The sequence below is a fragment of the Lepidochelys olivacea genome, assembly GCF_965140295.1.
Source record: "Lepidochelys olivacea isolate rLepOli2 genome assembly, chromosome: 7".
Classification (NCBI taxonomy): Eukaryota; Metazoa; Chordata; order Testudines; family Cheloniidae; genus Lepidochelys; species Lepidochelys olivacea.
This window is the reverse complement of record NC_140417.1, coordinates 33,908,262-33,920,707: the sequence shown is the minus strand read 5'-3', so window position 1 is coordinate 33,920,707 and position 12,446 is coordinate 33,908,262. Positions and strand designations below refer to the sequence as shown.

The 12,446-nt window shown below is 56.5% G+C and overlaps 2 protein-coding genes across 3 annotated transcripts; one reads left to right on the top strand and one right to left on the bottom strand.

Annotated features, from left to right (window-relative positions):
• Window positions 1-110: 110 nt before the first annotated feature.
• On the bottom strand, window positions 111-2,682 carry LOC311523744 (putative nuclease HARBI1). Its single transcript, XM_084634045.1, has 2 exons — window positions 1,657-2,682; window positions 111-942 (listed from the first exon to the last, which is right to left on the bottom strand). The coding sequence occupies exons 1-2, from the start codon at window positions 2,333-2,335 to the stop codon at window positions 569-571; spliced, it is 1,053 nt and encodes a 350-aa protein (XP_084490171.1). The 5' UTR covers window positions 2,336-2,682; the 3' UTR covers window positions 111-568.
• Window positions 2,683-2,865: 183 nt separating this feature from the next.
• On the top strand, window positions 2,866-12,208 carry TUT1 (terminal uridylyl transferase 1, U6 snRNA-specific). Of its 2 annotated transcripts, none has more exons than XM_084633216.1 (10): window positions 2,866-2,972; window positions 3,551-3,741; window positions 3,820-4,029; window positions 4,556-4,670; window positions 4,763-4,893; window positions 5,017-5,243; window positions 5,601-5,710; window positions 5,855-5,977; window positions 6,084-6,176; window positions 8,205-12,208. In XM_084633216.1, exons 1-10 carry the CDS (start codon window positions 2,900-2,902, stop codon window positions 9,242-9,244), a joined length of 2,313 nt encoding a protein of 770 aa, XP_084489342.1. In that variant the 5' UTR covers window positions 2,866-2,899; the 3' UTR covers window positions 9,245-12,208. The 2 variants fall into 2 exon arrangements, with proteins under 2 accessions (XP_084489342.1, XP_084489343.1); XM_084633217.1 differs by lacking the exon at window positions 2,866-2,972 and adding an exon at window positions 3,129-3,235.
• The last annotated feature ends 238 nt before the right edge of the window (window positions 12,209-12,446 follow it).

The window sequence follows — 12,446 nt, the reverse complement described above, 5'->3', positions numbered from 1 at the left end:
GGAGGATAGGTGGCATTGGGACCAACTTCTGGGGGGGAGCAGGGGGTTGGGAAGGAAGCAAAGGATGATTGGGCCCCACCCTCTGAGGCGCAACTCAACATCAGGCACACTCCAGGGGCAAGGAGCCAGTTTAATGTCCTAGCAGGGGAGGGTTGCCAGGGGGCCATCTATGATGTGTGTGTGGCTACACAAGAGAGTGCCCTCTGTCTTCTCCAGCACTGCCAGAGGGCCAGCTTCCTCCCCTGGGGGTGGCTGGATTAGGAGAAATGGCTGTAGCAGCTCAGTCAGCTTCCTGCAGGAGCAGGATCCTAGACTCTGCTGCCTGTGAGGATAGGTCTACACAAACAAAACCTCTTGCTGTTTGTCTGTCTCAGGGAAGGTACGTGCTTCCCCACCAGTCCAAAGGCGGGAGAGGAGGAGGCTGGCTCCAATAGGGCTACGGCCCCTTAGTCCAGCCCAGAGAGCCTTGCCTTTCCACCACCACATACTTCCCCAACATCTATGGGCTGGCTTCCAACCCCTGCATCTCCCCTTCACATGCATGTCGGTCAGGGGCCCAGGGTGCCCCTCAGCTGAAATAGCTGGTGATGAGCTCTTGCCGCAGGCACTGGGACTCCTGGGAGAGGGGCTCAGGGTGGGGAGAAGCCTGGGCAGGTTGCCTGGCACCCAGCTCTACCCCCTCAGGCATGGGAATGCCCCGCCCCACAGCCATATTGTGCAAGACACAGCAAGCCACGAAGATGTGACAGACCTTGAGGGGGCTGTATTGGAGCACCCCCCCTGCCCGGTCCAGGCACCGGAACCGGCCCTTTAGTGCCCCCACTGTACGTCCCACCACAGCCTGTGTGGCCATGTGCGCTGTGTTGTATCGCTGCTCAGCTGCTGTCTCTGCTGTCTCCACTGGTGTCAGCAGCCAGGGCTTCAGGGGGTAGGTGCCATCCCCTGTGGAGAACCAGACATGGGTTATGCTTTGCAGGTTGACCCTCTGGCTGTCCCTGTCCTTCCACCCATCCCCATGGCAGGCTCCAGCCTTTAAGATGGGGCCTCTCCCCTCTGTAGGTTTCCAGCTCCAATCAGGCTGTGGGCACTGGCAGGCTCAGGAGGGGTGGGGAATGGAATAATTGGGGTCCTTCCCTGTCTTGGGCAGCTTAGAATTTGCAAGTCTCCATGATGCTCCAAGAGGGAGGAAAGGCCTATCAAGACCTAATGTGTCCCTCTCCCCTATGGGGTTCTTTCAGGCAGGGCAGGCTGAGGCAGGTAGCAGAATCTGGTAGGTGGGTGGGCATTCCCTCAGGGCCCCCTGCACCTAGTGGGGAATTCAGGCTAGTGTGGGGGATGCAGGTGCCAGCAGCTGTCATGGAGCCTTCACCACACAACCTGTGTTTGAACCACCCCGGGCAATCTCATCACTGGAGCTTGGCCCGTGGTTCACGGCTGGTGCAGTTAGCCTTGATTTCTTCCCTGGCTGCTAGGTGCAGCCAGGGCTGCTATGATGGGCTAGGGGTGGGATCCAGGTTACTCTGCTGAGATAGGAGTCCTACTTCTGTGGTGGAGAGTGGAGACACTGGGGAGTGGGGACAGCCAAGTAAGGTGCAGCAGGTGCATGAGATTGGCAGGTGGGGCAGCCAAGGGAGGGGTCCCTAGGCCATGGCTCACCCAGCAGCCAGCCATTCATGTTCTGGTGCCCCTCAAAGATGCCCCTGAGGCTGGAACAGCTGAGGATGTGGGCATCCGGCACAGAGCCAGGGAACTCGGCCACCACATGGGTTATCATGCCGTGGGCATCGCACACCAGCTGCATGTTCATGGAGTGGAATCGCAATGGGTTGCGGTAGAGGTTCTCGTGATCCGAGGGCGGCTTGAGGGCCACGTGGGTGCAGCCCAGCGTGCCCAGCACATTGGGGAAGCCAGCAATGCGCAGAAACTCCTCTTTGGTGCGGGCCTGCTGCCGAGGCTGGAAGGGGAAGCGGATGTAGGCATTGGCACGGCGGGTCAGGGCGGTCGTGACTTGGGAGACACAGCGGGACATGCTGGCCTGGCTGATGCCAGCCGCGTCGCCCGCCGGCGTCTGAAAGGTGCCCGAGGTGTAGAAGTTGAGGGCAGCCGTCACCTTGACGTAAACAGGGAGAGCATGGCTGCGGCCAGTCGAGGGCTGCAGGTCGCGCTCTAGTGCGTGGCACAGGTCTCGGATCATCTCAGGGTTGAGCTGGTAGCGCCGCATCACCTGCTCCTCCGGCATGTTCAGGAACTGGATCCGGGGCTTGAACACCCGCTCCTGGGGCAGCCGCCGCCGCCGGCGGGCATGGGCACGCTGAGCCAGCAGGTACAGCGCCATGGGGGAGCCGCAGCCACCCGGGGGGGAACGGCTCGAGCTGCAGAGAGCAGGCCGGGGCAGGCTCGACAGGGGCGGCGGGAAGGAAGGGGGCGGGGAGGGATCTCCTCTTGCCCGAGGGGGGAGTGGGAGGGTATTTAGGATTGGGGGCGGGGTCCCTACTTGCCCCGACCGGGGGTGGAGGAGGAGCCGGAGGGCGGGGTCTCCACGTGCTCCGGCGGGGTATCTAGATATTAGAGTCCCCCCCCACCACCACCCCCCTGCTGGTGGGGGAGGCTCCGATCCGAGCCAAAGGGACCCGCCGCCAGCGGCTCACCCCCTCCAGTTCGCCGCGGACCCTGCGCAAGACACGCCCCCCCACTTCCACCAATCAGCGCGCCCCACTCGTGATGATTAATGAGGCGTCAACCCCTACGCCACCAATATGGCATATTCTAATTAGCCCCGGCGGAAGCTGTAGTGAAGTCAGACCACTTCCGGTAGATCGGGGCAATTCCGGCGGAAGTGCTTCCTGGTAGGGCCGATCAGGGAGGGAACACTTCCGGTGGCGCGTAGTTCGGGCGCGGGATGGAGCCGGATGTGGAGTCGCTGCCCCGCGGAGGCTTCCGTTGCCGCCTCTGTCATGTGACTGCGGCCAACCGTGAGGGCCGCAGGGTCGGGGTCACCGGGGTGGCGAGTCACTTGGGGGTGGGATGCTACGAAGCCAGGGTGGGGGCTGGGGGTGAAGTTGAGGGGTCAGCGTCAGAGATCACAGACTGGTGGCTAGGAAGCATTGGGGTCATGGCACCACTTAGATCAGAGGTCATGGGAGGTCTGGTCCTGGGGTTAGAGGTCACAATTGGTCAGAGGACGTGGCACCTTTGGACCATAATCTGAATGGGTCGCTGTCAGGTCACCATGCAGGTCAGAGGTCACAATTGGGGTCAGCGTTGAGGTGTTATGGTGTGTTTGTGGGGGTAGGGAGTTAATGTCAGGGCAAACAAAGCAGCATTGTGGGTGTAAATGTCTCTGTCTCCACCCAGGTCAGGTCACAGACTGGGAGTGCTTGTGGGGGGTGTTAGGTCAGAGGTTGCCATATGGGGGTTAGTGGCAAGTTAAAGATTGCCCTCTGGCTCAGGGATGTCAGTATTTGAGGGAGTTACAGTAGGGGGACAATGTGATCTTCCTCTGCCCCTGTGTTTCCCCATCATTCCTGAGCTGCATGTGCCTCCCCTGCAGAGCCCAGCCTGCAAGATCATCTGCAGGGGAAGAAGCACCAGCGGCTGGAGAGCTTGCGTGCCAAGCGGCAAGACCAGGAGCTTCGCAGTGTCTTTGTCAGTGGCTTCCACAAGGGTACGTCAGCCTCCGAGCTGAGTGAATACTTCCAGGCCTTCGGGGACGTGGCCAGTGTGGTGATGGATAAAGACAAGGTGAGTCCCAAGGTCGGGACAGGGGCTCCCTGGGGCAGATGAGACTCCTGCCTGGTACTAACAGCTTTTTGCCCACAGGGTGTATATGCTATTGTGGAGCTACAGGACCAGGAGGTGATGGAGAAGGTGCTGGCTCAGCCTGAACATTGCCTGGGGGGGCAGCGGCTGCGGGTGAAGCCCCGGGAGAAGAAGGAATTCAAGTACATGCCTCCCAAGAAGCAGGGATCTGCACATCGTGAACAACTGAGTCCTGAAAAGCTGGTCCAGGCCCTGTGCCAGGCTGATGATGTGAGTGTGGACGGGGACCTTGGGTCTGTCCTGTCTGCTGACAAGGGTGGCTGCTGAGCTGCATGGGGCAGGGACAGTGCTCTAGGGCAGTGGTCTCCAAACTGGGGTGTGGTGCGCGAGATGATCCCAAGGGGTGCGCAGTAGCAGGAGCGCTGCTGGATGGCACTCCACCATTCTTTTTCTTCTGCGGCAGCTCTGCACATCCACGGCTGGTGTTCCCCTCCGGCGGCATGTCTGCAGCAGGTCTTCCAGTCTTCACCCTGGGGGTGTGCGAGCCAAAAAGTTTGGAGACCACTGCCCTAGGGTGTGTGTATGGGGGAGGTTCTGAGCTGTCTGGGGCCAGGATGATCCCTGGAGTGGGGGTTTGGGCTGTGTGCTTACAGAGTTTAGGGGTGGGGAGAAAGAAGGACACAGGGGTTCTGAGCTGAGCTGGGTGGGGTGGGGTTTTGGGCTGTGCAATCCCAGGCACATGTGGGGTGTGTGTGTTTGACGATGTTGCCCCCTCACTCTCCTCACACACACCCAGGTGGATTCCCAGATGTCACAGCTGGTGCAGCTGTTTGAGCTCTCCGAGAGTGAGAGGCGGCTGCGACACCTACTGGTCACCCTGTTCCAGGAGGTTTTCTCAGAGTTCTTCCCTGGTAAGTGCCAGCCCCGTGTATGTGCACATGTGTCTGTCTGTCCCTGCCCCATGTGCCACTGCCCATGACCTTTGCCTCCTGTGTGTGCGCAGGATGCGCCATCCTTCCCTTTGGTTCGTCGGTGAATGGATTTGACATCCATGGCTGTGACCTGGATTTGTTCCTGGACCTGGAGAAAACAAAAACCTTCCAGGCATCTGCAAAGGGACCCCAGGGGGCACAGGTGAGAATGGATGGTAACAGGGACCCCGGGAGATCGGGGGGTTGCGGGGTAGGCACTGGTACCAGGGACCTTTGCAGTTGGGGGGCATGATGAGTGCTGGTCACTAAGTGCACCCCCTTGCAGGCCGAGGAGGAGGCAGGGCCAGACTCTGACTCAGAGGACTCCATCCTGAGTGACATTGATCTGACAACAGCGACAGTGCCCGAGGTGCTGGAGCTGGTGGCAGCTGTGCTACGGAAGTGCGTACCAGGTGTACACAGTGTCCAGGCAGTGCCCAGTGCCCGCCGCCCTGTCGTCAAGTTTTGCCACAAGGACTCCGGGCTGCTGGGAGATATCTCCATCAACAACAGGTGCAGAGCCTGGGAGGCAGGGCCCAGAGGCCAGGGAGTGCATGTGGGGGATGGGGGGAGGCCATGTTGAGCCAGGGGTGGGAGCCAGCTCCATCTGGGATGGATGGGGGACCTCTCCCATCTAGAGCATCCCTCCAGGGCAGGGTGTGTAGAGAACTGTTGACCCCGCTCTGGGGAAACATGGAGCATCCTGGCTCCGTGGCCGAGACTTGTTCACCAGCTCCAAATCCACATGGGGCTTGGCCGGGTGGGGGGTGGAGTGGGCAATGGCGAGGGTTGGGGGTGCCTCAGGGTGTGTGTGTGTGGGGGGGGGGGGGGTTGGTGCTGCCCTCCCAATGTGTCCCATCTCTCTGACAGGCTGGCGCTCTGCAACACACGCTTCCTACAGCTCTGTACAGAGGCTGATGAGCGGGTGCGGCCCCTGGTCTATGCACTGCGCTACTGGGCCAAGCAGCAGGCCCTGGCGGGTAAGGACTCCCTCTTCCTGCACTAGGGGGGGGTACATGGTTAGAGTTCCCATCTGGAGGAATCATGCTGGGGGTGCATGGGTCTAGGATTTGGGGATATGGACACCGCCGTCGCCTTGTCTAATGGCCCCCATCTTTCCTCAGGAAACCCCTTTGGAGGTGGCCCCCTCCTCAACAACTACGCACTGACCCTGCTGGTGCTGTTCTTCCTGCAGACGCGCAGCCCCCCGGTCTTGCCCACACTGGCCCAGCTCAGGGAGCTGACAGGTAGGAGTTACCCCACAGTGTACCCAGCTGGCGTTGCTGCATTAGCCCATTTCATCCCTGGGGTAGTGTTTATCTCACCCCCCCCCCACCTCTGTCTCCTCCCCAGGTGATGGGGATCAGGCTATTGTGGACGGCTGGGATTGCAGCTTCCCCCAGGACACGTCACGGCTGGAGCCCAGCACCAACACGGAGAGTCTGTGTGAGTGCTGTTGGGGGCGGGTGGGAGGGTAATGGCCTGCAGGATGTCCCCCCACCCCATGTACACAGCCTACACACGGGCCTGCTGCTTGAGACCAGCGGGGGCCAGGAGGAAGGGGATCTCAATCACCAGGGAGCTGGGTACAAGGATGTGAGTGATTGTCCCAGCTCTCGGGTGGTTTCCCTTCCCATCGTGCTCTTGGGTTGGGAGAGAAAACGCTCCCCTGAGCTGCTGCCCCAAGGTCCATCCAACCTGGTTTCCTGTTGGCAGTCCCGTGCAGGCAGGTTCCCTGGTGCTATTGCTGGGGAGGGGGTAGAGAAGAGAATTTCTCCTTCCCCAGATCCCCATATGTCCTGCAGGCTGGGAGCCCCGCAAGTTCTTCCCCAGCCCCTTTGTGTTCTCATGGCTGTGCAGGGATTCCTATCTCCCCATCCTCACCCCGCCTCTTGCCTACTTGATTCTCTTGCAGCCACCCTGTGTTTCCTGCATAAAATTATCTCTAATTTTATCTAATTATCTCTAACACACTCTAGGCCCCCACCTTCTGTAGGCTCAAGGCGTAACTCTGTCAATTTAGGCACCCCACCCTTTCCCAGTTCCTAGGGCTCCGGTATAAGGCACCCAACTTTACCCTAAATTTGTTGCCCATACACTCTAGGACATTCCACCTCTACCTACTTCCTAGGGTGCAAGGTTCCCACCTCTACCTAGTTCTTAGGGCTCAAGGTGTAACCTGGTTGATTTAGGTACCTTCTCCCTTTCCCAGTTCCTAGGGCTCCAGGCAAAAGGCACCTAACTTTACCTCTCCGTGGGCTCCAGGCTCTACCCCTCCATGGACTCAGAGCTTAATCTTCTATGGGTTTATAGGGTTTTTGATCAGTGAAAGAGCCTTACACAGTAATATCCTACTTAATGTGTATTTATTAACAATCACCAAAACAGAATGCACACACTAAGCATATGATGCTCTCTACTGCCAATAAGGCAGATGTACTTTTCTTGAAGGCCAGTCAGGATCAGGTCATCTGTGGGACTCCAGCCTTTGCACGGTGTGGTTGGTAGGGAGTTGAGGTCTGGCAGCTCTGATCTTGGGGCTGTGTCCTGGAGTTGGTTCCAAAGAACTTCCTTTTGGACCTCAGTTTATATAGTGAATCTTAAGTCTTGCTTGGCTGTACCTTAACCAATCATTTTACTAAAATTATTACTAAACAATTGTCTAACCAATCCTAACATTGTAAGACAATTATACCCCACCACCATAGTTGATTTACACTTAGCAAAATTAGTTCTGCAACAGACAAACAATCAAAGAACCAGAGACCATACAGATAAACAATAGAAAAGTAGGGAGCATAAAGGCAAAACAATAGAAGTATAGATTCTACAGTCACAACTGTTGTAAGTGATTTCTCGCCAGACCGAATGTCGTCAAACAAAGTTTTCTTTAACCATCTTAAGCTCTGTTTCTTTATCTGGTGGTGGGTACTACTAAGACAGGATCACCTTCTTAACAGCCCGATAGTATGTTGTTTTAATACAGTAGTTCTCAAGCTTCATTGCACCATGACCCTCTTCTGACAAAAAAAATTACTGTATGACTCCAGGATGGGGGACTGGAGACCGAGCCCGCCCGAGTCCAGCTACCCCGTGGGTGGGGGGCAGCTGAAGCCCAAGGGCTTCTGCCCTGGGAGGGAGCATGTAACCTTAGCCCTGGGCAGCGGGGCTTGGGCATTGGCTTCGGCCCCATGCGGTGGGGCTTGGGCATCAGACTTGCTGGGGTCCAGGGCCAACACCAGTCTTGGCGACCCCATTAAAATGCGGTCCCGAGTTTGAGAACCCCTGTTTTAATGTAATTTAGATGGAATGTGAGGACGTGACTTTCTGCTTCTTGGAATACGGCTGCATTAAAAAGAGACCTCAGACCTTACAATATGGCTACAGGAAAAGGCCTTATCCTGACACCTGGGCTTACCCTTCCCCCTTCTTCCCCCAGCCACCTTCCTCTCATCTGTCTGTGTCTCCCTGCAGGTTCCCTCCTGGCCGAATTCTTCCGTGTCTTTGGGGACCATGACTTTGCTGGCTGCGTGATCTCGCTGAAAGAGGGCCGGGCACTGCCCCTCCCCAGCTTCCTGCTCTCGGAGGTGGGTGCCAAGCTCAAGTTGGGCCCCTTCAACGTGCAGGACCCCTTCGAGCTGAGCCACAACGTGGCAGCCAACGTCAATGAGAAGATAGCGCTGCGGTTCCAGCACTGCTGCCGGGACGGGGCCAAGTACTGCCGCAGCCTGCAGTACCAGCGCAAATCCAGCAAGGGCAAGGCCTGGGGGCTCGTGCGGCTCTTCCAGCCAGGCGTGCCGGAGGCTGGGGAGCTGGGCCCCGATGGGCTCCTCATCACCATCCCTTTCACGCTGATGGCACTCTCCCCTGGGAGCCGGCAGCAGTTGTGCCAGGCTAGGGACTTCCGGCGCTGCTGGTTTGACAAGGTGTGCGCCGCCGTCACCTTTGTGCTGAAGGATGTGCTGAAGTGCAGCTGCACGGGGCCTGCAGGAGAGCCCCTGGGGCAGGAGCCCACAGAGCAGGGTGGAGGTGAGCAGCCTATAGTGGGGTCTAAGCACCCCCGGTCTGATGAGGGAGGAAGCTTGGCTGTCTCCCCAGCCAAGAAGAAGCCGAGAGCAGAGGGCCCAGCGCCCGAGGAGGAGGAGAGCGTGAGCTGGAGCTGTGCTGTGTGGCATCGTGTCTGGATGGGCCGGCGTCGCATCCGGCGCCAGCTCCGACACCTGGGCAGCCCACAGCCAGACGCAGAGCAGGAGGCTGGCTCCCTGGAGGTGGAGGAGAAGGTGTCAGAGGCCATAATCCAGCAGGAGGGAGACTCCATGGGGTCAGAGCCGCTGCTGAGGTTCACAGCCTGTGCCCAGGTGGGCAGTGGCCAGGAGGACACACGGACCCTCCTGTGCTTCACCCCAGACCCCCAGCAGGGCCTCCTGTTCCAGGACTTCTATCATTTTCTACAGGGCTTTCTGCCCAGAATGGTGGAGCGGTATGTGGGCAGAGCAGCCAGGGGTAGGCAGTGACATCCATGCCAGCACCCTGAGACTGGGGGATGCTATTTTAAATGGACTTTGCTATGTGTACCATGCAACTGGGAAGGGAATAAAGGGCCTAGCCAAGTGCCCCTCTGGGCTGTGCCTGTCCCGCTGCCTGGGGGCTGGGGGGAAGTGGCTGGGGGCCTGGCTTGAGTGGGGAGCGGGTACTCCCCAACTGGATGCAGGCCTTTCTCCTACCACCCTGCCCAGCCTCTTGCGAATGTGCTGCTGTGTGTCCCCTCTGGCGCCCCATAGCACTGGGATTTGAAGTGCTGGCACGTTATCGGGGGTGGGGCTGATTCTTCACTGGAGTGGAGGCGGACTATCAGCAATGGCCAATGGGGCACGAGTGGTGAGTATAAATGCAGTTGATGCCTAGGGGGGCAGTTGCAGAGCAAGGAGTGAGAGGCCTGGGGTGGATAGACCTTGACTCTGGCCAGTTCAGCTCCGTTCTCCTCTCCATGCAGCAGTACTATGCGCTCCATTTGTGGCTACTGGGGAGGGATCTATGGGAAGGGGGCAGTAAGGGGTTGGGGGATGTACTGGGAAGGGACGGGGCCCCAGGAGAGGCAGCTCAGAGCAGGCTTGGCCCCGCTCCCCCCCAGGGCTTTAGGTGCTGCCTTCCCCAAGTGGAATAAGTCAAGGGTGCGGGGGAGGGAAGAAGAAAAGGTATTTAGGGCCCCAGAGTCTGCAATACTACCTCCCTCAGGGGCATGCAGGTGAGGCAGCATGGGCAGAATGGGGCCAGGCTAGGATTGGGATTCTAGAGGCAATATAGCACCTTTCCTCCATAGCACCTCACTGGTGGGCTTCATACGTGAGGTTAAGCCAGGGGTTGGGGTGCAGGGCAGCAGTGTGGTCTCTGGTAGTTTCCAGTGGAGCCCGGCAGTGCAGTATGCGATTTAACGCAGATCGATTCACTGCACCTACTGAGTTCTGAGAGGTGGGTGGGTCCAAGACCCTTCCCCCAGCCTAAGGGGGGGGCAAAAACCAAATGATACAGCTAATAAAAAATTGGGGACAGGATTGAGGATATAGGACCCTAAGCAGGGAACTGGAGGGGGACAATGAGCAGAGAACCCTAGACTGCCTACTCCTTAAAGGGGTCTAGGGAGCCAGTGGATGCTGCCCAGTCACTCTGCCCGGATGCGTGATGGAAGGGAGGAGTGGAAATAGGCCCCACAGTCTCAGAACACTTCCCTGTCCAACATCCTCCTCCTGGAGTTATAACTGGCCATTTTGGCCAGCGTCAGGAGGAGGATGACAAGGAGGTCTGGGGACTTTGTGGTGCCCTGGATAGGATGTGCATAGATCAAGAGGTGGGGGTGAAAGTGCAGCCAGAACCTTGGGAGAAGGTTAAACAGCAGCAGCCTGGTGTCTGGTAGTTTCAAGTAGAGCTCTGCAGTGCAGTACGCTATCTAACGCTGGTCTGTACAGATTTTCACTGTAACTGCATAAGCAGTTGAGCCAGTTTGGACTGAGTTGCAGACTCCAGGGTCCATGTGGATTTACAGGGGAGGCTGAACTGCTTCTCCAGCTGCACTGATCACCTTCAGCCCCCAACTAAAACCTCTCCAACGCATCATCAAGGATCTACAACCTATCCTGAAGGACGACCCATCACTCTCACAGATCTTGGGAGACAGGCTAGTCCTTGCTTACAGACAGCCCCCCAACCTGAAGCAAATACTCACCAGCAACCACACACCACACAACAGAACCACTAACCCAGGAACCTATCATTGCAACAAAGCCTGTTGCCAACTGTTTCCACATATCTATTCAGGGGACACCATCACAGGGCCTAATCACATCAGCCACACTATTAGAGGCTTGTTCACCTGCACATCTACCAATGTGATATATGCCATCATGTGCCAGCAATGCCCCTCTGCCATGTACATTGGTCAAACTGGACAGTCGCTACGTAAAAAAATAAATGGACACAAATCAGATGTCAAGAATTATAACATTCAAAAACCAGTTGGAGAACACTTCAATCTCTCTGGTTACTTGATTACAGACTTAAAAGTTGCAATTCTTCAACAACAAAAATTCAAAAACAGACTCCAATGACAGACTGCTGAATTGGAATTAATTTGCAAACTGGATACAATTAACTTAGGCTTGAATAGAGACTGGGAGTGGATGGGTCATTACAGAAAGTAAAACTATTTCCTCATGTTTATTCCCCTCCCCCCACCTTCCTCACATATTCTTGTCAACTGCTGGAAATGGCCAACCTTGATTATCACTACAAAAGGTTGTGTACCCTCCCCTTGCCCCCCCCCCCCGCTCTCCTGTCTCCTGCTGGTAATAGTTCACCTTAAGTGATCACTCTCGTTAGTGAGTGTGGTAACACCCATTGTTTCATGTTTTCTATGTATATAGATCTCCCCACTGTATTTTCCACTGAATACATCCGATGAAGTGAGCTGTAGCTCACGAAAGCTTATGCTCAAATATATTGGTTAGTCTCTAAGGTGCCACAAGTACTCCTTTTCTTTTTGTGAATACAGACTAACACGGCTGCTACTCTGAAACCTTGAGGTTTAACATGGCCTTAGCAAATTTTGATGTATTTATCCAAAGTAGACTTGCTTCTCCCCTATGAGAGAATAGTGCTGGAGGTTGATCTGGCTGGCAAATCTACTCCAACCAAACACAGGGAAGGGGAGGAAATGGGTGGCTGTGTCTTGGGAGACTGAACAGACAAAGGGTGGGACAAAGGCCCCTTGAATGGTGACAAAAGACTGCTTCAGTCTAAGGGGGGAGAAAGACTTCAGGCACACCGTACCCATTCACTGATTGGATCCTGGTCCTTCTGTACTATCATTAAATGTAGGCCCTAATTTGCATTTTATTGTGTTTTGTATTGTAACTGTTTGTTTCCACCATTCACTTGTTGCTTGTGGAATCTCCATTTTCTTAAATAAAATGTTTGTTTCATTACACGTGCTGTATGTTATACAAGAGCAGGGATTTAAGGTAAAGCTAATACATTAGGGTCGGGACACTGCTTCTTTGTGGGGGAGGGGAGACTGAGGATCTGGGATTTGTGTGGGGCTGGATATCACAGGGGAACATGTTTTGAATGGCTGCCAGGCTGCTGGTGGTCCTGAGAACCATCATTCCCTTCCCCCTTACCGAGGGGGCTGCATTATACTGTCACTAAAGGAGAGGGCAGTGA